Source organism: Fusarium pseudograminearum, chromosome 1, assembly GCF_000303195.2.
Source record: "Fusarium pseudograminearum CS3096 chromosome 1, whole genome shotgun sequence".
Classification (NCBI taxonomy): Eukaryota; Fungi; Ascomycota; class Sordariomycetes; order Hypocreales; family Nectriaceae; genus Fusarium; species Fusarium pseudograminearum.
Window position 1 is genome coordinate 11076367 of NC_031951.1, and position 24208 is coordinate 11100574.

The following is a 24208-nucleotide window of genomic DNA, read 5'->3' on the forward strand; positions in this document are numbered from 1 at the left end:
AGATGCATCTAACAGAGGACATCAAAGCAGCCATCGGCTGCGCTAACCATGGAAGGAATGCACCGGTCTTATTCCCAGGAATTACGATATCTCTCAATGATATCCACCATGAAGACTAACAGAAGCTCAAGAGGCACAATGCCTTCAAGAACATCAGGGACTCTCTCAACAGCCCATCTGACGATGTATCAATTATTCTCACATCACTCTCATAGTTAAACAAAGTAATAAATCCAATTTGTATGACTGAGAAAAACAAGACCCATTTAAAACTGTCTAGATCACTTGTTCTTCTACTTGCGGGATCATGTATACCAGCTTCTGACCAGAAACCTGCTTCTTTCTGAGCATTTCGAGACCACTCAATATCCCCTCGAAACCGCCTTCCATAAGTTTAACTGGATGCGTCTTTAGCTTCCCTTGGTCCAGTAAATGTTGCGCAGTTGCAAACCATTTAATAGCAAATTCTCGAACTTCTGGATTCCCTTCCCTTTCGAATGGAGGGCCCCAACCGATTGGTTTGCCCAGAAGCGTAGGGCCTAAAACCCAGTCAGGTTGAATTGTTGGTCGTGTATGCAGAAACTGCGGAAAGGGTTCAAGAGCGGTGTATTTTCCTCCAGCTCTTCCGATACATTTGTAGCAGAACTGCATTGTCTCAGGCTCTGAGATACAGTCTAACACGTATTTGAGTGAGTTACGTGTGAATTTCCGAACTTCCTCTGGGGTTTCAGGGCGACGGTAGTCAAACACGGCTTCAGCACCAAAGGATTTGACAAGGTCAAAGTTATGTGGCGAGCATGTGGCGATTGGGATCAACCCGGACCTTTTGATGTGAGAATTAAAGACTGGGTAGAATGGTAATGGTATTGGACTTACGGCTTCAGCAACTGGATGGCCAAAGTACCAGTCGCAGTGCTACCCCCATAAACCAGGACAGGGATCTGTTCGGCCGCAGGGGCTTCTGGATACCCCGGTACCGCTAAAGAACGAAACAAGGCAAGGCCGATGGTTCCAACTCCACTGCCCAGGGTTGCTGCGTCTGCCACGGTCATCGAAGGCGGTACCTTCAGAGTGACAACGTCTGTAGCACCGACGAACTGGGCGAACGCGCCAACGCTAGGAGTCAACGAATGCATACCCTGAACAGCACCACAAACTCGATCACCTAGTTGAATTTCTGATGCTGTCTTGACTTTGGGACCCATGCCGACCACAGTTCCAACATAGTCCATACCAGCTACAGCACCCTCACTAGCTAGATTCCCAACCATTTTGCCGTCTATCGGATTGAGTGCCACGGCAGTGTTGCGAACGAGTATCATGTCATCCTCTAGACGGGGTAGGGAGACTTGTTCTGCCACTTTGAGTGAGCCATCTTCAGAGCCAACAATGGCAGTGTGATGAGACGGGAGGTTGGTCATCTTGAGAGAGCTGAGTGAAAAAACACGTTTCACAGACTATAGAATCTGCTTGTAAACCACTTATTTACTAAATATATGCATCACCATCGATATTGACCATTGTGGGTATGGTCGGTACATCCGAACACGACAATATAAAAAAGTCGCCGATATAGGGTAAAAGTCACCGCGATGCTGGTCAAGTGGTACGAGTGCTATGACCAATCATATTTTATGTCGAACCTCGTCAAAGAACGTGCCGCTTCCGAGAAAGAAGCGGCAGCCGGTTGGCCCCGGATGATGCATGAATCATTGATAGCAAGGTGATACATAAAGCACTTGTGAAAGTGACGGGGCTTGTTTTGTGGTGTTGAAACCGAAATCAGCTTCATCGCGTCACGGCTGTATCCTCTAAGCTTCAAGATGTCAATTATTGGATTGTGGCTGGTGGCTGTCATAGCAACTTTTAGTTTGTGTGTCTGGGAATTGGTATTCCTCTTATCCATTCCCAAGTCGGTTGTTGTTTGCTTATTAGCAGAGAGCTTATTCTTTGTGGCATGGTTCTTCTACTGGACTGTCATCTACCCCAAGTATCTCACGCCTTTTCGCCATCTTCCGACACCAGCGGTAAGTAGCACACCTGAAGATAAGATGAAACCCAAAATTGAACACGTTCAGAGACATGAGGCTAATCTGGAGCTTGATAGAGCCGTTCAATTCTTACTGGCAATCAAAATGGCCTTTTCACTGAGAACTCGTGGGACGTCGCTCGTCGAGTCAGCCAGACTGTGCCCAACAGTGGACTAATTCGCTACTATGTGGCCATGTCCAATGAACGAATTCTTGCCACGAATACGAGGGCTCTAAGCGATGTGCTAACTAACCATTCTCATGACTTTGGGAAATCCAATCTTGCAAAGTTTGCTCTCAAACGCCTGACTGGCAATGGGCTAGGATTTCTAGAGGGCAATGAACACAAGGTAAGAACAGATCGAGCATGAAGGTGTTGAAGCTTGCACTGATATCGCACAGGTTCATCGTAAAAATATGATGCCTGCTTTTACGAGAAAGCACGTCAAGGAGCTGACCCCCATTTTCTGGGATAAGGCTATGGAAATGGTGAAAGGCATGGAAGCTGAAGTCGGCTGCGGAAAAGACACGTCAACCCAAGGAACAGGGATTGTCAAGATTCACGATTGGGCCACACGGGCGACATTGGATATCATCGGCACCGCTGGTTTTGGCTACGACTTTGGTACCCTGCACAACCCCAGCAACGAGATTGGGCAGCAGTACAAAAAGATGTTCTTGGAGCCGTCGACCGCCTTCAACTGGCTTGAGCTTCTCGGAAACTATATCGACTTTAGATTCCTGATGACATTGCCGGTCAAGAAAAACAGAGATTTGACAGCTGGATCTAACTTTATGCGCGAGATAGCCAAGAAGGTGATCCGGGAGAGACGCCATGAACTCTTCCAAAGCAAGACCTTACAAGCAGGTAACATGAAGAGTACCAAAAAAGATATCATTACCACGGCACTGGCGAGCGATTGCTTTACCGATGACCAGCTCGTCGATCACGTCATGGCATTTCTTGTTGCTGGTCATGAATCGACGGCTACAGCATTTGAATGGGCCATGTATGAGCTAGGTCGCCGTCCAGAAATGCAGAAGCGTGTAAGTGACGAGGTACGCACGTATCTTCCATCACCCAGCGCCGGGCGGGTCAAGACCATCTCTTTCGAGTCAGTGCCCTACCTCCAAGCAGTCTGCAACGAGGTTTTGCGATTTTACCCTTTTTTGCCATTTGCAACAAGGGTAGCAGAAAAGGATACATGGGTTGCGGATCAATTCGTGCCCAAGGGCACAATCGTTGCTTACGCAGCGCATATTTCGAATCGCGATAGTGAGCTTTGGAGCAGCCCTGCACTGGATACATTTGACCCGGAGCGATGGATGGAATCTGGCAAAGAGAGCTCGGGCGGCGCAAACAGCAACTACTCCATGCTGACGTTCTCGGCTGGGCCTAAGAGCTGCATCGGTGAGGCGTGGACACGGGCCGAGCTACCTTGTCTTGTCGGCGCAATGGTCGGTTCATTTGAGATCGAGTTGGTAGAAGGGGAACAGGCAGACGGGACTGTTTACCCGACGGTAGCTTCCAAGATGGGAAAAGTCCTCAAGTCGAGAGATGGTGTTTTCGTTCGGCTCAGGCGGCTGGAAGATTGGTAGCATTTTATGCAGCATCGGCCTCCGGGCGGAGCTATATCTGACTGCTGGGGTCATATCATTCATTCCTTACTAGCAGAAGCAGATAAGAACAACAATACTGACTTTAAATTGAATAGAAGCAATATTAAGAGTATATTCGTTTTTTCTTGACCCTTGTCCAATCCTCAATTATTTTGTCACCTACAAGTCCAGCATTCACCCCTCGTCACACCATGTCTGTTACCCGCTTATCTGAGCCCCTTCAAAATATCCTACTACAAGACTTGCGTAATTTCTATTCCCGCGCAAGTAGGATAGCAACTCTAAGCTTTAGTGCGATAGCAGCTATAAAATCGGCCTGGACACGAGGGAGTCCATTTGCTGCTGCCACAGCACTGTATCCGACCACTGAAGAGGGCAAGTATGTCATTCAAGCTGAGGGTATACGTATGGAGTTCACCAACTACGGTGGTGCTGTAACGAACCTGTGGTTGAACAACTCACAAGGAGAAGAGGTCGATGTCGTCTTGGGCCTCGACCATGCTCGGGACTATGAGGACTACCCCAAAAATCCTTACTTGAACGGTGCTATCGGTAAGTCGACTTTCTAAATTTACTAGATTTCATCATAAAAAGAGCATGCACTGATGGGGATTCACTACAAGGTCGATACGCCGGCTTCATACGCGGGGGCCGTTTTGATATGGACGGTGAGACTTATCAAGTTGCGACCAATGCCCATAATGGATCGTCCACTTTCAATGGCGGAGACCGCGGATGGGGCCGCAGCATCTTGGATATTGGTTCCCACACAGAGAACAGTATCACATTTGTTCTATTCGACAGAAGCTGGAATGGTTTCCCAGGGACAGCGGCATCCTGTCTAACACATACCGTGACACCGTACGAATGGCGCGTAGCATTTGGTGTCACTCCAACAAAGAAGCCCGGCCCTATCAACATGAGTCAGCAGGCCTTTTTCAACCTCGATGGTTTCAAGAAAAAGAACTTGACAGGCTCGGAACCTGTCAGTGATAACACGGTACGAGACCACAAGTTGCATCTTCCACTCTCCGGTCTCCGCTTTGAGACAGACGCGTCAGGTCTCTCGACAGGGGACATCCTTGGGAACCCCAGAGGTAGTGAGTATGACTTTTGGTCATCTAGCAGACGCATAGGTGATGTTTTGGAGAAGCCGTATATGGGAATCTGTGATCGATGTCAAAAACGGAACAATCACAGTCCTAGCGGAGCATATGACACAACCTTTCAACTAGGCCGATCCCAACCTTGGAGTAAGGAAGACGTCCCGGCGGCAATCTTATCTTCCCCTCAATCGGGAATAAGCATGAAGTTATACAGTGATCAAGAGGCCCTCCATGTGCACACATGGAGTCAGAAAGAATGTAAGAATATTGAGTCCCATTGATGTCTTGAGAGAGTCCACTTGCTAATTGTTCGATCGCAGTTCCGCTGAAGCTTAAGAAGAGCCAGGGACAGGGCATGGTTCCACAGCATGGCGCCATTTCGTTTGAGATGCAGGACTGGCCTGATGGCTTGAACCATCCAGAGTGGCGGAGAGAGAGTAAGACGATTTGGGGAATGGATGGGCTTTACAATGCATTTTCAAGCTATCGGTTCTCTGTCGATAAGACGGAGCCCTGAACTGGAGAACCATAACTCAGTAATTAGTAAGGAGTAGTCTCATTTGCGTCAGTATTTTCACTGGGAGGGCCGATCTCTCCTCAATTTATCATATTGATTAATTTTTAAAGATGTTGAACCCAATATCATTCTTGACGGTTACCATTATGTGGAAGATTATGGGTATGCTGAACTGGATGGTCAAATATGAAACAAGAAATCACCATCCATTGTCTATCAACATGAAAATAGTGGGAATGTGGCCTGGTATATGACTCTTCTAACATATGTATCTATCGTAATTGGTCTCTCGTATTTCTAACAGCTATTACTTGTCACCAGCCCTCCTTATCTTTACTCAGAGTCCCAACATGAGAGCACAGCTTGAGCAACTGCTTGTGCATCCTTCTTTGATGTCGGAACCTGATGAGCCCCATGGAACTTGACAATAATAGCTAGCTCTGCACTCCAACATTCCTTGAGTAAGCGAGCACTTTCTGGGCCCCATGGATCCATAGTTCCCTGAACATGAATAGAGGGTATCTGGAGCTGCTGGTGCTTGTTTCCGTTGATGCCTGATACTACATGTGTTGGTTCCGTATCAGTGGCAGTAGACTGTAAACAGAGGGCAGGGAACGTTCCCGCAATGATAATCGCAAATCGTATGTTTGATCCAAACTCAGGATCCAGACATAACCCAGTGGCTACTCTAGTACCCTGACTGAAGGCCATGATACCGACTATGCCCAAGCTAGGACCTGTTGCCTCTTGCTCAATCTTCTCAGAAAGCATCGACCTGACAAGTCGTCTTTCATTGTCTACCAATTCAGGTGAGACATCGAATTCTTGGATGGCGTTCTCGTCGCAATGCCACCGTAAATACGGTCTGATCTCGGCAAACGTTGGGATAACACCAGGGCCAGGTAAAGACTCAAAGGGAGCATTGACAAAGATGAATCTGAACTTGTGCTTCAAACAACTTACTATGGTGCGAGCTTGGAGATTGAAGATTGTGGCATTGGTACCGGCTCCGTGCAGACACAGAACTGCCGGCAAATGGCTGTCTTGATGATTGGCAGTACTTTGAATGGTCATTTTTGTGCTTGTGATTGTTTCGAGATGACTGAACTTTCTGAAGCTCAAATTGATGGCTTGGCTGCTTTTGAGTTGATACGGTATGCAGAAGAAGGCCGAGTATAAACACCCGGGCGGCAAGGCAAGATCGACTCATTGATTCAAGTCCGGATCACGCAAGAGTACAGTGAGACATGGAACACCATCGGTCGCCGACACGGCGACTTATTGTCAGATCCATGTTCCACCAAGCCGAGCACCGTCTTACACGCATATAGGGTCCTCAGGGTGTCAAACAAAGTGGCCGCTGGAAGCACAACAGACGAAATCAGTAGGTCAGCTTATGCTACTTGGAGTAAGCGTCTTGGACTACTTATTTTTGTACCCTACGACTTAGAGGCGGACAAGGTGTACGTGGTGATCCGAGTCTGACATTGAGTAATGTGACCGTAAGCAACTGATCCGAAAATGCAGAACAACATGAATTTCCATATGGAGTAAACTGTAGGTCATGTTGCAAGGATGGTCGACAAGGGGAGCGATTGACAGATATCTCTACTTCATAGTTCGTTGACAGAAGGGTTATATACAGATGTAGATATCTCGTTTCACCTTTCACAAAGATCTCGCCTTAACTAAATTTCTGTCAAACATTCATTTAGAAATACATCATAATTCATCATGCAAGGACCGACTAACGAACCAATTGCCATCATAGGTACCGGCTGTCGGTTCCCTGGGGGCTCCAACACGGCTTCCAAACTTTGGGACTTGTTGAAAGAGCCAAAGGACGTGTCAAAGGAGATCCCCGCTGACCGCTTCAATCTGGATCGCTTCTATCACAAAGACAGTAGCCACCATGGCACAGCTAACGTTCGGCGTTCTTACCTTCTCGACGAAGATGTCCGCCTCTTTGACACCCAGTTCTTTGGAATATCTCCTGGGGAAGCACAGGCTATGGACCCGCAGCACCGTGTCCTTCTCGAGGTTGTGTATGAGGCCATCGAATCTGCTGGGAAGACTATTCATGGCCTTCACAACTCTGACACGGCTGTGTATGTTGGGCTGATGTGCACTGACTATTATGTCATTCAAGCTGCCGATCTCAATTCGGTGCCGACATACAATGCGACTGGTGTTGCCAATAGTAATGCATCTAGCCGTGTTTCCTACTTTTTCAATTGGCATGGTCCATCAATGGTAAGTTTGCTTGATCGACACCCCTTTGTTGGCAAGATACTTACTATCTTTGACACAGACCATTGACACAGCTTGCTCTTCAAGCTTGGTTGCGGTCCATGAAGCCGTTCAGGCTTTACGTAATGGCACATCCAGAATGGCTGTTGCCTGCGGCACAAACCTGATTTTGTCGCCTCTGCCATTCATCTCGGAGAGTAACCTTAGCATGCTTTCACCCACTGGCAAATCCCGCATGTGGGATGCTGATGCCGATGGCTGTGAGTTTCCCTCCACTTGATGTTAATGGATGTGATATCTAACCTAGTTAATCTTTGTTACAGACGCCCGAGGTGAAGGAGTAGCAGCTGTAGTCCTTAAGCCGCTCAGCGCAGCTATCGAAGACAACGACGTGATCGAATGCATCATTCGTGAAGTCGGTGTCAACCAAGATGGCAAAACCAGGGGCATCACAATGCCCAGCGCTCAAGCCCAAGCTTCTCTCATCCGTCAGACCTACGCCAAGGCCGGACTTGATCCTGCTACACCAGAGGGTCGATGCCAGTTCTTTGAAGCCCACGGGACTGGAACACCAGCAGGTGACCCGCAAGAGGCTGAAGCATTGAAGACAGCGTTCTTTCCTAATGAGACAGACTCCGTTACAAATGGAACGAACGGATGCCTGAGCGAATCCGACAACCTCCTAGTAGGTTCCACCAAGACCGTCATCGGTCACACAGAAGGAACAGCCGGTTTGGCAGGACTGATTAAAGCCTGTATGGCTTTGAAGCACGGTGGTAAGTGCGCCTTCTGATCCTTCCATGTACAGTACTCTGACCAGGTCTGTAGCTGTTCCACCAAACTTGCTCTTCAATCGACTCAATCCTGCACTCGAACCATTCACCAAGCACTTGAACATTCCAACTAGTCTAATGCCTTGGCCTAAGCTTTTGCCTAAAGTGCCACGCAGAGCTAGTGTCAACAGTTTTGGCTTCGGTGGTACAAACGCACACGCCATTCTAGAAGCCTACTCTCGGGCCTCTCAGAATGGTTTCGATACAGCATCCCCAAGTCCCGTTGTACTGCTCGCGATCCCATTCGTTTTCTCTGCTGCTTCTGAGACTTCACTGAGGGGTGTGTTGGAAGGCTTCCTGGACTACTTGAACACATTCAAGCAGAAAGACGAAAGCTTAGACTTGGCAAGCCTCGCTTATATCCTAAGCACTAAGCGCACGGTGCTTTCACAGAGAGTGTCTATCACGGCATTGACATTTGAACAGCTTGTTGAGAAGGTCCAAGCTGTTTTGGATAATTCCGCAAGTTCGGTAGTTGGGTCTAAAGCCGCAACACTCAGTCATCTAGCCCTTTTGGGAGTCTTCACTGGACAGGGCGCGCAATGGGCGACCATGGGCACGAAGCTTATGCGCTCTAACCCGCTGGCACAGGCTGTCATTCAGGATCTAGATGCAGTTTTGGCGAGTCTCCCAGAATGCCACCGCCCACGTTGGAGCTTGGGAAGGGAGTTGCTGGCCGACACAACATCTCGGATCAAAGAAGCCGAGTTATCCCAGCCCCTGTGTACCGCCGTCCAGATTATGCTTGTTGATCTTCTCAAGGCCAACGGTGTGCAGTTCCAAGGGGTAGTTGGGCACTCTTCTGGAGAGATCGCTGCTGCTTATGCTGCCGGATTTGTCTCCTCGGCTGATGCGATCAAGATCGCCTACTATCGTGGCTACTTCGCCAAGCTTGCCAGTGGCTCATCATCGACCGGCAAGGGCAGCTCCGTCAAAGGATCCATGATGGCAGTGGGGACAACGTACGAGGATGCAATTGAGCTTTGTCAGTTGGAAGACTTCCGAGGACGTATTTCCCTGGCTGCCCACAACGGTCCGAATAGTGTCACCCTGTCTGGAGACTCTGACGCCATTGATCAGGCACATTTCATCTTTTCCGAGGAAGAGAAGAAGTTTGCCCGTCTACTCAAAGTCGACACCGCATACCATTCTAGCCACATGCAACCTTGCATCTCTCCCTATACGGAGGCCCTTCAAGCATGTGGCATAGTCGTTCAACAACCAGCTTCAGATGCACCCAAATGGTTCTCGAGCGTTCGCTCCGGGACGCCAGTATTGGACATGGATGGCCTCGACTGTCAGTACTGGGTCGACAATTTGTTGAGTCCTGTCCTGTTCCATGAGGCCGTCCAAGGCTGTCTTGGCTCATCTGATACATACAACGCTATCCTTGAGATCGGTCCACATGCAGCACTAAAGGGTCCTTTAGATGAGTCTGTGCTTGAACTTATGGGTAGCAAGCTCCCATACACATCTGCTTTAGTCAGAGGGAAGGATGACATCGAGTCATTCTCGACGGCGCTGGGCTTTCTGTGGACTCAATTCGGTAACCAGTGCGTGGAACTGGGAGCTTTCCAGAAGCGAGTATCCAAAGAAACTGGCTTCGAGCTATCCAGTACCATGGATGACTTACCGACCTATGCATGGACCCATGATAAACCGCTCTGGGCAGAGTCAAGATCGACCAAGTTGTTCCGCACTATGCCTGGAAGCTTTCATGATCTCCTTGGTATCCAGACCGCGGACGGCACGGCCGAGGAGTGGCGTTGGCAGAACATTCTCAAGACGAAGGAACTACCCTGGATGGTAGGACATGCTCTTCAGGGACAGATCGTGTTTCCAGGCACGGGATACATCGCTCTGGCTATGGAGGCGAGTCTTCAGATTGCGCAAGGGAGACCAGTCAGCAAGATTGACGTCTATGACCTGGAGATCAGGAAGGCCATTGCTGTTAACGAGTCAGCAACTGGAACTGAGTTATTGGTCACAATGACAAGTGTTTCTCCCATCAATCCCGATGTTGAAACAATCACGGCAGACTTCGCAACGTACTCGACCATCAGTCGCGAGTCTGGGTCTATGGCTCTGAACTGCTGTGGTAAGGTTTGCATTTTCTTGCAGACAGATACCATCACTACGATGGACGGTGAGGGTGATGCAGCAGAACAATTTGCTGCTCGAGCTACCCCTGTCCCAGGCATGGGTGACATTGACGTTGAGAGGTTCTACTCTGCTATGCAACACGATCTCGGATACATGTACTCTGGACCTTTCAGAGGACTTAGTCGACTTTCGCGCAAACTGGGTTCTTCTGAAGGGTCAATTCGGCGACCACCATTTAGCGAGGGTGGTAGTGAGACGACCTTGATCTTCCATCCAGGTATGCTCGACAACGCTTTGCAGGGCCTGTTTGCCGCATATAGTGCTCCAGGCGATGGACGATTGTGGTCTATGAGAGCGCCTACTGCCTGTCAAAGAGTCTCGCTGGTACCATCGCTTTGTGGCCGCAACATGACAGAGGAAGTTGACTTTGACTGCACCCTCACAGACTCACGCGATGATTTTATCACAGGCGATGTCGAGGTGTATGCTTTAGGGTACTCTCAACGAATTATCGAGATAGAGGGGCTGAGCTTTTCACCCTTCGCTGCAGCCACTGAGAGAGACGACAGACAACTGTTCCAAGAGCAGATTTGGTATGTCAACGAGGCAGACGGTCCTCTAGTACTGGGTGACATGGCCCCAACCTTTGAGGAAAGGACCAAGGCTTTGGATGCTGAGCGAGCTGCCTTCTTCTATCTCAAGAAGCTTCATCTATCTGTCCCATCCGGCCAGCGCAGTCAATTGCCCTGGTACCGCCAGTCCCTGCTGGACAATGCAGAGCGACTTTACGATCTTGTCTGCAGTGGAAAGCACAGTTATGCACCCCAGTCCTGGATTCAGGACACCGAGGAGGATGTTTACGCTATGATGGAGAGTTACGGGCCTCAAGACGCCGACTTTAACTTGACCAAGGCTGTGGGTGAAAACCTACCACTCCCCGATGTGATCAAGGGGGACACCAACATTCTTCAATATATGACGCAGAACAACTATCTGGACCGCTACTACACACATGCCATTGGATTTGGCTGGCTCAACATCTTGATCTCTGGGGTCGTCGGTCAGATCGCTGACAAGCATCCAAAGATGAGATTCTTAGAGATCGGTGCTGGCACAGGTGGTGCAACAGGTGCTGTACTTGACCGCATTGGACAAGCATACTCATCTTACACGTACACCGATATCTCCAGCGGCTTCTTTGAACGCGCAGTGGACAAGTTCCAGGATCATGCCGGCAAAATGCTATTCAAGATGCTGGACATTGAGAAAGACCCGGTGAGCCAAGGCTTTGCCGAGCATAGCTACGACATTATTTTGGCCGCGAATGTCCTTCATGCCACCAAGAGTTTGACCGAGACTTTGCAGAACACCCGACGGCTGTTGAAGCCCGGTGGCTTCTTGGTGCTCATGGAGATCTTGGGTAACGATGTGATGCGAATCGGTCTAGTCATGGGTGGATTACCAGGATGGTGGGTTGGCAAGGACGACGGTCGACGATGGGGCCCGACCATCACACTCGAAGAGTGGGATACTCTCTTGAAGGGAACAGGATTTGCCGGGGTCGATACCAATACGCCAATGCCGGATAAGGTGCAGATGCCAGGATCGGTGTTTATGGCACAAGCCGTGGACGATCGCATTGCCAAGTTGCGAGATCCTCTTCAACATGATGCGCTACCTTCCGCAGCATCAGATCACGTCAATGGCGTCCAGAATGGGCACACACCCTCCCCTGTCATCTTAAAAGGAACGTCCCACCTCGCAGTTATTGGGGGCAGTTCAACTTCAGGGAGCAAGCTGACAAGTGAGATTATCCGCGTACTGAGTCCCCTTTTCGCCGAGATCATCCACATTCCCCAGGTCAACAGCAAAGACGCCATCACCAAGATTCCTAGCAATGTAGACCTGCACATTCTTTCTCTGGTCGAATGCGACATTGGTGGCACATTCTTCCACAACATCACTATTACAGCGTGGCAAAACTTCCAGCAGCTCTTGGCCACGTCGCCTACCAGTTTGCTTTGGGTAGTACCCAACACCCGCAGTGGAAACCCTCTGGGCGCAATTGGAACTGGTCTCTTCCGGTCTCTCTTTTACGAGATTCCCGAGACCCGGTTCCAGGTCTTGGATTTGGACGAGAAGGCTACTGGAGATCTCAGTGGCTGTGCGGGTTTGATCGCGAGGCTCATGCAGCAGTTGAGGCTAGCAGCGGATACTTCGTCCACGAAGGGTCCATCTGCGTTGACTCCCGACACTTCGGAAGATGGTCTCCAGTCTGTCAATGACGGCACTGCTACAGCAGAGATGCTGTGGACTGTTGAGCCTGAACTGTATCTCCATGACGGCCGGTTGTACATCAGCAGAGTGCGTCTTCAGAAAGAGCAGAACGACCGTTACAACTCATGGAGGCGGCCCATCTTACGGCTTACTGGATCAGACCACAGCGCAGATCCGTCGCAGTCGTCATCCTCTCTCGGTCGGCAGACATCTCTAGAGCTGCAGTGGAAAGACGACGCTTACTACAACCTGAAAGAGATCAACTCCTTTGCCCAGGCAATCTCGACTGATTCCGCTACCATCGATGTCTCATGCTCGTTGGCTTCCTGTCTGAAGACTCCCGCAGGATTATTCTTTGTCCATGTCGGCACAGACGTCAATACAGGCGAGAAGAAGCTTTGCTTGTCGACTGAGAACAGATCTCGAGTGACGGTACACAGCAGTTGGACAGAGACACTGAAGCAGGAGCATGACGTGGCAGATGGTCAATACATGTCATTCATTGTGGCTGATATGATCGTGCAACAACTCATGTACATGCTGCCCCCAACCGGAACACTCTTGCTTCACGAGCCTGACCCAGGTCTGGCTTCACTTCTCACCCGACAGTTGGCCAACATTGGACGCAAAGTTGTCTTTACCACGACTAGATCTGATAAGTCGACGAACTTACTCTCCAAGGCTAACTGGATCTTCATGCACCCTCGCTTGAACAAGCGACTCATTGAATCCACGCTTCCAGATGGAGTCACGTTCTTCATCGATTGTGGCCAAGCCGAAGATGTGATTCATGAGGGCTCTCACGCCAAGGATCATGGATTGGGCCTACGTCTACGCAATTCACTGTCGCGAACTTGTATCAAGATGGCGTTGCAAGATCTAACGTCTCGCACTGCGTCGGTCGCACCCCAGGAAGCAACGGAAGAAGTGGTCAAGCTCCTACACAGGATCACCACCTTTGCAGCAGCTCAATTGAACTCTGTCCCCGACGGTGCTCCATTGAAGGTTGCATCGTTGACCGAGATCGTTTCGAGGGCGAAGACCAGGGCATTGGCGACCGCAGAAGGTTGTTCGACTGGACCATTCTGCTTGGTCAATTGGCATGCTGAGAACCAAGTACCAGTCTCGGTAGCACCTGTCTGGGACCGAGATGACCTCTTCCGATTTGACCGAACTTACTGGATGTTGGGTCTAACTGGTGATCTTGGAAGGTCACTGGCAGAGTTTATGATCTCGCGTGGAGCTCGACATGTTGTGCTGAGTAGTCGTACGCCACAGCCAGATGAGATATGGGTAGAACGACAACAAAAGAAATACGGAGCGACTGTTGTGTATATTGCGGTGTAAGTACCCAGCCTTGCTTCTATACTCCGTTCCGATATCTTGGTTCTAACCTTTTGTACAGGGATCTCACCAGCCTGGATTCAGTTCAGAAGGCTCATGGGCAGATCGTTACATCCATGCCACCATTGGCTGGTGTAGCTAACGGTGCCTTGGTCTTGAAAGACAGCTCAGTAGCCAAAATGACCATCGACCAACTCCAAGCAGTCCTTCGTCCCAAGGTCGACGGAACTCTACATCTTCAGAGTGTCGTAGACGCCAATTCGGGATCTAAACAGCAGCCCTTGGACTGGTTCATCGCCTTCAGTTCCATCGTTGGCACAACAGGCAATCTGGGCCAAGCCGCTTACTCAGCTGCCAACGGCTTCCTGAAAGCATGGGTGTCCCAACAGCGGTCCAAATTTGGTCACAATGCGGCTGTAATCGACATCGGTCGTGTTCTGGGCGTCGGATATGTGGAACGAGAGACTCAAAGCAACTCGGGGCGTTTGACGCGCGAGCAAACCGACCGGCTGATGAACCGTACAGGAACGCTAGCCATGAGCGAGACTGATCTCCATCAGCTATTCGCCGAAGCTGTCATTTCTGCTGACCACTGTTCTGCATCGGACGCGGGCTTGTCAGTGGGTGCTCGAGACGCTGAGCTCATCACAGGAATCGCCCCCATCTCGTCTGCACAGGCTGAAGATGTTTTCTGGGCACGCAATCCAAGATTTGGACTGCTAGTTATTGATTCTAACGCTGCAGTTGACAGTGACGACCAGGACGGAAAGGGATCGGAACGAAGACAAGTTCCTGTCAAGACTCAGCTTGCGGCAGCCAGCACACCACAAGAGGTAACTACTGTATTGATCTGTAAGTTTCCCAACTCTCATCCAACTTCTTATGCTGTACATAGGCTAACACGCTATCCAGCTTGCATTGTTACGAAACTGCGCGCGTCGCTCTTTTTGTCAGCATCCGATAACTTCTCCGAGACAGTCGCCCTTGTGGAACAGGGTGTGGACAGCCTTGTTGGTGTTGACATTCGCACATGGTGCATCAAAGAGCTTGAAGTCGATGTACCAGTTTTGAAGATCTTGGGTGGTGCATCAGTTGTGGATTTGGCAGATTATATTTTGGAGTCGTTACCAGTGAAAGACAAATCTAAATAAGTGAAGACACGAGTAGGAAACAAGATGGTCTCAACGCTTTAGGGTAGGGAATAAATAGGTAAACCAGGCCTCAGGGTATCAGAAAAATTGACCGCTGGGAGCATAAGACATAAAATTATTAGGACATCTTATGGCCCTTAGACTAAGCTTTTTAGACTACTTATTTTTATACCCTAAGACTTAAGAGGCCAACTTTTCTGCTACCCACTAGCCAGGATCATGGTCTAAACATTGGAGCAAGAAAATAGAGAGTAATGATGATTACCTCCCCCATTATTATCTAGTTCTTGACCGCAACTCGACGTAGGGCAAATCACAAATTACCATATTTTCGTATTTCTCCCATGACTGAAGATTCGATTACTACTAAAACTAAATGTCCATCTGTTACGAAATCTTTATCTCAATGCTTGCGATGCCAATGTCAGTGGTATTCCAGAATAGGTCTAGCGGCGTTCCTTACGTACAACTTGTGTTAGTAACAAAGCGGGTACATTTGACTGAGACAACATTAGTGATGGCAGTATGAGTAAGAGGAATATACTACTGGTTGAAATACTGTCAAAGAAGTCATAAGACAGCATTGATGGAGATGAATGGGGATTTGCGAGGGGAAATAGTCTTGGGGAGTAGATATTGGAACTCAACGGGGATCTCTCCACCGCTCACTGAGATATATCACCACTGAGGAACCCTTCTTCCTTTCGTCCGAGTTTGTATCAAGATATATCACACTTGCAATCATCAACATGCCTTCAAGGATATCAGAAGAGTCAAACGAATTGACAAACTCAGTCGATATCGTCTCAAGATTCCTCGCCCTTGAGCAAATCTACAGCGCCAGCCACCTCGATACATACCTTCAATCCCTCCAACAAACAAACGACGATGTTTCAACTGATGTGATCGTCCTGTGTGCTTCGGCGATCCTGGCGATCCCGGAGGCAGTATTCGAGTGGGCAGTTCAACAACAGACCAGCCCCGAAACGCGAAAAGGAAACACAGTGCTTGTCCTATGTGGTGGAATTGGACCCTGCACACCATTCGTCTACGATGCTATAAAAGCCAGCAAGAAATATTCTCCAATTTTTGATGAGATTAATGGCGAGCCAGAAGGTCAAATATTGAGAACCATGGCGGAACGATATTACAGACTCAACGTCAAGAACGAAAAGACCACGCGCGAAGGGTTCAATATTATAGTCTCGGACCGTTCTACAGATTGCGGAGCTGATGCATGCGAGACTCGAAAAGTCTTGGATGGCCACGGTATCAGCTTCCCAAGATCAATTACCGTAGTTCAAGACCCTGCTATGAGTAGTCGAACAGTATCATCCTTCGAAGGCATTTACAATGACCAAGATGTGCGAGTTTCCAGCTGGCCTCAAACACGTCCAGATCTTATGAGCAACCAAGGAGGCACCCAGGCTGGAAAAGAAAACAAGATGAGAGAGCTTTGGTCTATGGATCGCTTTTTAGACCGGATCATGGGAGATACTGCCTACACACAAAGTGAGCTTGGAGAGGGTCGGAAAAAGAATGTTGATATCCCGAATGAGGTGGAAGATGCTTGGTCTACCATCATGGAAAAGAATAGCTTGAAAGTGTCATGCTGAATTGTATAGACTAATATTCCCATTTGTTTCCTATACGACTTCGGAATGGGTTTTATAGATCGTTCATGTTGATATGTCATATCTTTGTGAGAAAACTGTTCATCGTTCACCCCAAAAGACCGATGACAAGCTCGACCTGAGCACAAGATGCGTAGAAAGATTTCACTGCAATTTTAACCCCTCCTGTCTCGGGCGCCACGCACTGCAATGTTTAATTCCCCCTTCCAATCGGACTTCACGCCACCGTTTTTTCTGCTTACTGTAAGCCTTCACTGCAATTTTAACCTCCCCCCGGCCCTACTAATCACGAGTACTGAATCAACTCAGATTCTTATAGACCTACACTCTCTACTGAATTTTATATCCTCTCGTGATACACTTATTGGTACTACTGCATTTGCGGCATTTTCTCCTTTGCATTCTCCGTCCAGACGAGTATTTGAATCAAGGTTTTGCTAAACTTGATCACACCACATGGTTTCGGCCAGAATTGTTCAAGATATTGCATCAACTCACGGAATCCAATATGTAGTGACTCTAAAGCCAAGCCACCAAATTACCAGCTCGTCATTGACTCGCCAGGACATAGTGTTTTGGCTTCCTGGAGCTGTAGAAGATATGGATGAGACTGTATTAATACACATTCCATATCCATGGGCCCAAACTTCATGAGTCGATACAGTATCAAATTACAATACTCTAATTATAGTGATGCACCAATAGGATGCCGAATATTTCGGGAATGTCACATGATGCACATCAGCTAAGGAAGAGTCCAAGTGATTGGATCTCAAGCGTGGAGTAAGGATATTCTTGGACCATACAAAGCACAATCCCGGCCCGGACAAATCGCAACACCACTCTGCTCATCATCACAATCCCATCGCATCTCTCCGCTAGACCATCCATCACAAATAAACAAAATGGCATCATCGCTGCGTAAATTCACTCTCGTCTTCTACGTCCCGCCCGCCAACGCAGCAGCATGCAAGGCCGCCATCTTCAAAGCCGGTGCAGGCCGCTACCCGGGTCCCGGCGGCTACACTGAGTGCGCGTGGCAAACATCCGGTACTGGACAGTTCAGACCGGGTGATGCGGCGAACCCGGCTATTGGCAAGGTAGGAGAGTTGGAGGAAACACCGGAAGTTAGGGTTGAGACTTTGATTGTTGGTGAGGATACTACCAGAAATGCCGTAGCTGCGCTTAAAAAGTAAGACACCCTGGTTCGACTTGGTGAGTGATATTACTGACGTGTTGCAGGGCGCACCCGTATGAAGAGGTTCCTTATCAGGTTTATCGAGTAGAGGACTTTTAATCATCGATAAACACGGCTCCATTGATATCACCAATAGGGTATTACAAAACCTAAGATTATAATCATTTCCATCTTACTTCGTGCCATCATAAATCCCAACATTATGCAACAAGTACTTTCGTCAGTGGTAAAAGCGTCGTCCATCGTTCCCCGGGCTTTCTTGCCCATATCCTCTTCAATGCCTCAATTCCTTTCAATAAATTCCCAAAGCCGCTCCTGGCATGATGTCTTCGAAGTTCATCTTCAAAATATGTCTTATGTTCATCAAGCTGCGCATCAGACGCCGCCACAAACGTCGTCCAGATAAGTATATGTGCTATTGGCGAAGTATGGGGTATTTGCCCCAGTGTTTCGATGAAACGCTGGACGCGAGCTATGGAGCTTGGATTTGCGGGGACGGGGTCAAGGTCGAAGAAACTTGATGTTTGGTCTGATAAGACTTGTTGAAGATAAATGTCTCGAGCTTGGTAGACGAGGTCTGCGACTTGGGAAAAGAGAGGTGCGTGTTCAGGGTAGAGCTGGAGGCAGTGGTTGAGACAGCCGAATAGTTGGTCTGTTCGGGCTTGGGATGAGATCATTTCAAGACCCATTTCTTCGCCGAGATGTGGGGCGGCGTATACCCGGATCCTTGAGTCGTGTAAGTATGTCTTTTATGTCTATGATCTTGTACACTTACTTGTGAAGTTCACGCATAATGAACCCAGCCAAGATGCCCGTGCCGAGCCCTTCTTTGCCGCCAATGGCATCCAATGCTGACTCAAGCATGCGTAGAAGCATTGGAAAGTCTGAGCCTCCAGTAACAAGATCAGAAGTCATAAGTAATAGTAGAGTGATCAAAACTGAATGCTGTGTAGTCTTGTCCCTGGAGTGCAGTTCCTGTCGCTTCCGTAGACCTTGAAGAGTTCGACTGAGGAGAAGATGCGGGTCAGGGACATAAGAATCGCATAAGTTGTTACCAAACGCGTTATATTGTTGTTTGCTTTGTATCAGACGGTTTTCTAGTTTGTTGATATGGGAATGGAATGCCGAGACGGTGAGGACGGCGTTCATGACCAGTTCGTCTTGCTGGGCCAGAGGGAGGAGGAGGTGGCGCCAATCGTTGTGGACGCCATCTATAGCGACCATCTCTGTTGATATACATTTAGAGACTGAGGGTTGTTAGGTTCACATGATATCTTCGTTTCGGACTCATGACTCACAAGTCAGATATAGGTTCCGCTTCCATGCTGGTGTAGTTTCTTGGATATCCTGTAAGAATAGCGAACAAAAGATGGTATGGTCATCCAACAGCCCGTTTTGTTGGACAACGAGATCTTGAATTCTGGGCTTGGAGGAATGTGTCTCAGCTCTGACGTCGCATAGTTGGTCGTCGTCATGAGGTAGAGATACTGCAGTTTCATCCAGTTGAGTCACGGTCGATGATACTTGCACATCTTCGTCTCTAGTTGTGACTTTCCAATCGTTTCTGGATTCTAATCAGCATAGTCTTTGTTCTAGTTAGCAATCTTATACCCACTCTTCGTAGACTTTGTCGATAGTCTTGCCAGCCCACTTTCCTCTGGCAGCAACGCCCTTGTTGAAGCGATGTCGAATACCCAAACCACTGCACGTTAAACCTCTTGAGGTACACTTTTGACAACTAGGTTCAGTCCGATCACAATGGATGCGTCGTTTGGAACACTCATGGCAGCCTATGGGCAAGTCAGCGAGTCGGTAATACGAAAGTGAGGCTGCACCCACCTTTTGTTTTTGGTACGTATGCACGTTTCTTTGGCGGCATCGGACCTGGGGAATAAGACGGAAAAAACTAAGGGATCGACCGTCAAAACTTGGCGTCTGAGATAGACAAGGTCCTGGATCGAATACTGATTAATCGTGTTTGGAATAGAGAAAGAACATCTATATTTTCTAGAATTTTAGTTGCAAGCATCATGTCCTTTGTTCCCTTGCAGGAAATACTGGTCAATGATGGCCGGTTGCGGGGTATCGATTGGAGCGTCACGTCTCCGCGGACACTAACTGGTCTAGAAGACAAAGGCTAGGCCGAAAGAGGACGGTCAAATGAGAGTACCTCCGATATAGAACCTAAACACCAAAAGTCGCTGTGACGAAGGTATCGCGAGATCAAATATAACCACGTAGGTCATTTATTTATTTTGAGGTGGAATTTAGAATACTCTACTCCATGAGTGGAGAATAGTTCCGTAGCTATGGCTCAAAAAGGCTGGGCAACTTGGGAGAATATGTACAGTTTCTTACTTTGTCAGCTGTCGGGAGGGGTTAAAATTGCAGTGAAGATTGTCCTGGGTCACATCAATTTGCAGGTCGTCGGCAGGGAGCAATCTCTGCACGCCTATACTAACACTGATCGAGCGAGCGTTCAAATTGCAGTGTAAAATAAATACCCAAGCTGAGCAGCCACTACATGCCGTTGGGGGGGATTAAAATTGCAATGCAGTGAAGATAGTGGGCAAATTAATCTTGTACAGAACTCTCGTACTCGTAAAGCGGGCTAATTGATGCCAAGTTCAGCCTCTATGGTGTGAAGAATGGCAGTTAAGACAGTTCCTTGCTGAAGAAGAAATTGAACCAAGCTTTCTATCTATTGAAGCCCTACAATCGCAATGCTGATTTTTGGGCAAACTCTAGATAACAATTCAACACCCATCACTTCTCTTTGCGCTTGGCTTCTTGCCTGAGAGTGAATGGGAGCGGCCCGTTCACTGCAATCTCAAGCTTCCTGGACATGGCTGTTGATTCACTCTTATGGATTGTAAGCCCAGTGGCTACCCGCCACCTATCGGAGTGACATCTTGAAAGCAATGGGCTAATAAAATAGTGACACCAAAGTGGCTTGACATGAATATTTCCTGTCAAGTTTGCAAGTGTATGATCGTCTGTTTTATTACTGCCCGCTTTCTCGATGTGGGTGAACGAGCTTTGGCTTTGCTTGGTGGGTGTGCTGGTACTGGCTCCCGTGGTTCAATGCAAATGAAGCTGTTCACTGCAATTTTAACACACCCCAGGGTTTATAACCTATATAGTACTTGCATATAGATTCCAATATACCGTTACAATCCGGTTTGTATAAGAGGCAAGGTAACACGATGAGGTATAGGTTAGCTCCGCCCGCACAAGGTGCACTAGACTGCGGGGGGGAACGGCAGGCTGTAACATCACATTACTCTGACATTGTCTGCTTACTTCGCCCGCCTGTGGTGGACTATCTCTTGGACATTGGCCCCAAGGCTCAAGAATGCCTTGCCGTTTCTTGAGAAATGCCTTCCACCCTTCACTGCAATTTTAACTCACTCTTACAAGTTGGAGTTGCAAGTTGAGGCCACCGATTCGACGAAGGTTATGCACGTGGGTTTCTTGCACTGCAATTTTAATCACCACCCTTGGATTCCACAAGGACAATCAGGTCCATCACTAAGGCTGTCCATGCTATTGAATTGAATAATCGCCTTGACCCGAGCCCATTGCCTCGTCATGTTTTCAGCCACCTTCGCCTTCACTGCAGATTTAACTCCCTTCGACAAGTCGCGGTTAGGGGTTAAGCTGCCTTGTTCTCTATCCAACGAAAAGAAGGCCGGTGGGGGTTAAAATTGCAGTGCCGCGGTACCTTACAATTGTACAAGCCTTGCTTATATCACATGACAGTAAATCAATTCCCAAGCTTGAGGTGGGTTAAAATTGCAGTGAAGTGAAAGCAAAATCAGGCTGCTTTCGGTACCCTGGTTTTCGGAGCACGCTAAAAGCACAAGAGACAAAATTAATAAGTCAGTCTATGTCGGTCAGACTTTGTTTCTTAGACTCCATATTTTTGTACTCTGAAGACCTGTGAAGCCAACCTTCTTGTACCTAGTAGCCTGGTGTTGGTAACGTGGCATTCGTCCATTGAATACCTCCATTTGTTACAGTACGGCATCGCAATTATCAACCACTATATTGCAGACTTACACACCTGCGAATGTAAAAATTATGAAGAATAACCTCATTCTGTCCAACGAGCGGCCAAAGAAAAGAGCGCGTCGTAGCGACAACGACTCTCAATGCGGCGCGTGCACTCGCTTGTTCGCTCAATCAAGCCTACCGAAACTCAATTCCAAAGCTGGACTCGCACATCAGACTCGTGACGCATGCGAAGCTTCAATCAGAAATGGCTGCGATTTATGCAGTCTCATATTAAAACAAGCTTTTGATGGATTCGGCAGTAGATGGGGAAGCCATGAGCCTATAGTGTTCCGAAACTTCAGCCCCGTTAGAGGATCCAGAGCTCCGATTTATACTCTACGGGGGACCATTGAGAACGGAGATGGATGCATCACTCTGTATCCATTTGCAAAGCACGGTACTGCCATTTTTTCTCATCTCACAGCGTCATTATGCTGATCTGTTTTTACTAGACGACCCGCTTGGCACATTAGTATCGCGAAGGCCAATTTTGAGGGATGTACAAAGCCCACGAGTTATCAACGCAGCCAAGAAACGTCTGTACGAATGCCGAAGTCTAGACAAACCCACTGAAGGACACGAAGAATGCCGCTACTCAAGAGACACCGTCCTTCCAACTAGAGTCTTACAAGTCGGCGTCAACGAAGGCGTCGCTTGTCCCATTCAACTTCATATCAATGATAGAGATCGCTGCGGATCATATTTAGCTCTGAGCTATTGTTGGGGCGCCACGGATCCCACAGCGAAGAAGAACCTTGTCCAGCTGGTGAAAGCAAACCAGAAGAAGCTCAAAGAGGAGATTAGGATGGAAGACTTGGAACAGACAATACAGGACGCTGTGTACATCACGAGACAACTTGGCTTCAATTATCTCTGGGTTGACAGGTTTTGCATCTTGCAGGACGACGACGAGGACAAGAAGAGGGAATTTTCAAGAATGGCGATAACGTATAAGAATGCTGTCGTTACGTTGGTAGCTGGCACTGCTAAAGCTGCATCTGAAGGGTTCCTGAATATCGATCCATCGAGAACGAAACCGTTTCTACCAAGTCGGAAGTTCAGTATCTCTACGGACGATGGCGGAAAAGGCGTTGTCTACATCCCAGATAAGCCATACCAACCTGTCCACCCAATCGATACAAGAGGTTGGACGCTACAAGAATTCATGCTATCGTCAAGGATGCTCATATTCTCAGATCATCAGCTCCTGTGGCAGTGCAAACAAACAGATCTACAGAGCGTGACCGGTGACGACGATGGTTTGGAGTACCAACAAGGCCTCGAGTCTCTACCCTGGGCAGCATTTGAGGACACAGCCGGTCCATCATTTGGAGCACATGACGCCGACAAGCTATATTTATGGAAAACAATTTTGAGACAATACACAGAAAGAGATTTGACAGATTCTGGGGACCGACTCCCTGCCATCACAGGTATAATAGCCGAGTTGCAAAATGTTTGGAAAGATACAGCTATATATGGGCATTGGGTAGAGTGGTTTGTTCAACTGTTGGCATGGCAGAAGCCAGAAGACGACCGTACGAAGGAGCGCTATCTGTCAAGGGCACCAAGCTGGTCCTGGGCCTCAATCAACGGGAGAATCCATTATGACGAAACAATAGAAAATGAAGATGCCAAGATGGAAATAGTGACAGCGGCAAAGGCCACAATGTCTTGTCGCATCGTGTCGGGAGATACCATCGACAAACATGTACGGAGGACAATGGATCAGTACATTGATCTCGATGATGCGGCACTCAAGTTGGAGACCAAGGGCAAAGTGGCTCATTATCTTCTTCTCGGAACGGCAAAAGAATGCGACGGATTCGAGAACGCGATCGCGCTGATCGCTATAGAAACAAGACATGGAGTATATCGACGGGTTGGGCTTGCGGTGGTCGCGGATATGTCTATCTGGGAGGATATAAAGCATCAGAGTATCGAGTTAGAACCGAAACAAAAGTAGTGACAACATCTTGAAGTATATAGAATTGTGCCCCTTCTGAACCTTATAGTAGGGCAAGGGCATAAAAAAACCCGGTCTTGTGAGGGCATTGGAGTCATAATGCTCAAAAAGTGTAATTGAAGA

The 24208-nt window shown here is 48.3% G+C and overlaps 8 protein-coding genes across 8 annotated transcripts; 5 read left to right on the plus strand and 3 right to left on the minus strand.

Moving 5' to 3' along the window:
- Positions 1–276: 276 nt before the first annotated feature.
- Positions 277–1421, minus strand: FPSE_11188 (uncharacterized protein; the record flags this gene model as incomplete). The annotated part of the gene is made up of 2 exons (XM_009264305.1): positions 277–823; positions 877–1421. The coding sequence occupies 2 exons, from the start codon at positions 1419–1421 to the stop codon at positions 277–279; spliced, it is 1092 nt and encodes a 363-aa protein (XP_009262580.1).
- A 2420-nt stretch (positions 1422–3841) lies between these two features.
- FPSE_11189 (uncharacterized protein) lies at positions 3842–5273 on the plus strand (the record flags this gene model as incomplete). The annotated part of the gene is made up of 3 exons (XM_009264306.1): positions 3842–4202; positions 4274–5014; positions 5077–5273. The coding sequence occupies 3 exons, from the start codon at positions 3842–3844 to the stop codon at positions 5271–5273; spliced, it is 1299 nt and encodes a 432-aa protein (XP_009262581.1).
- Positions 5274–5606: 333 nt separating this feature from the next.
- FPSE_11190 (uncharacterized protein) lies at positions 5607–6347 on the minus strand (the record flags this gene model as incomplete). Its single annotated transcript, XM_009264307.1, has 1 exon — positions 5607–6347. One exon carries the CDS (start codon positions 6345–6347, stop codon positions 5607–5609), a length of 741 nt encoding a protein of 246 aa, XP_009262582.1.
- Positions 6348–7007: 660 nt separating this feature from the next.
- PKS9 lies at positions 7008–15231 on the plus strand (the record flags this gene model as incomplete). The annotated part of the gene is made up of 6 exons (XM_009264308.1): positions 7008–7526; positions 7585–7783; positions 7847–8299; positions 8352–14079; positions 14142–14932; positions 14993–15231. 6 exons carry the CDS (start codon positions 7008–7010, stop codon positions 15229–15231), a joined length of 7929 nt encoding a protein of 2642 aa, XP_009262583.1.
- Positions 15232–15980: 749 nt separating this feature from the next.
- FPSE_11192 (uncharacterized protein) lies at positions 15981–16847 on the plus strand (the record flags this gene model as incomplete). The annotated part of the gene is made up of 1 exon (XM_009264309.1): positions 15981–16847. The coding sequence occupies one exon, from the start codon at positions 15981–15983 to the stop codon at positions 16845–16847; it is 867 nt and encodes a 288-aa protein (XP_009262584.1).
- Positions 16848–17770: 923 nt separating this feature from the next.
- FPSE_11193 (uncharacterized protein) lies at positions 17771–18162 on the plus strand (the record flags this gene model as incomplete). Its single annotated transcript, XM_009264310.1, has 2 exons — positions 17771–18057; positions 18108–18162. 2 exons carry the CDS (start codon positions 17771–17773, stop codon positions 18160–18162), a joined length of 342 nt encoding a protein of 113 aa, XP_009262585.1.
- Positions 18163–18263: 101 nt separating this feature from the next.
- On the minus strand, positions 18264–19287 carry FPSE_11194 (uncharacterized protein; the record flags this gene model as incomplete). The annotated part of the gene is made up of 2 exons (XM_009264311.1): positions 18264–18789; positions 18839–19287. The coding sequence occupies 2 exons, from the start codon at positions 19285–19287 to the stop codon at positions 18264–18266; spliced, it is 975 nt and encodes a 324-aa protein (XP_009262586.1).
- A 3193-nt stretch (positions 19288–22480) lies between these two features.
- Positions 22481–24085, plus strand: FPSE_11195 (uncharacterized protein; the record flags this gene model as incomplete). The annotated part of the gene is made up of 1 exon (XM_009264312.1): positions 22481–24085. One exon carries the CDS (start codon positions 22481–22483, stop codon positions 24083–24085), a length of 1605 nt encoding a protein of 534 aa, XP_009262587.1.
- Between the last annotated feature and the right edge of the window lie 123 nt (positions 24086–24208).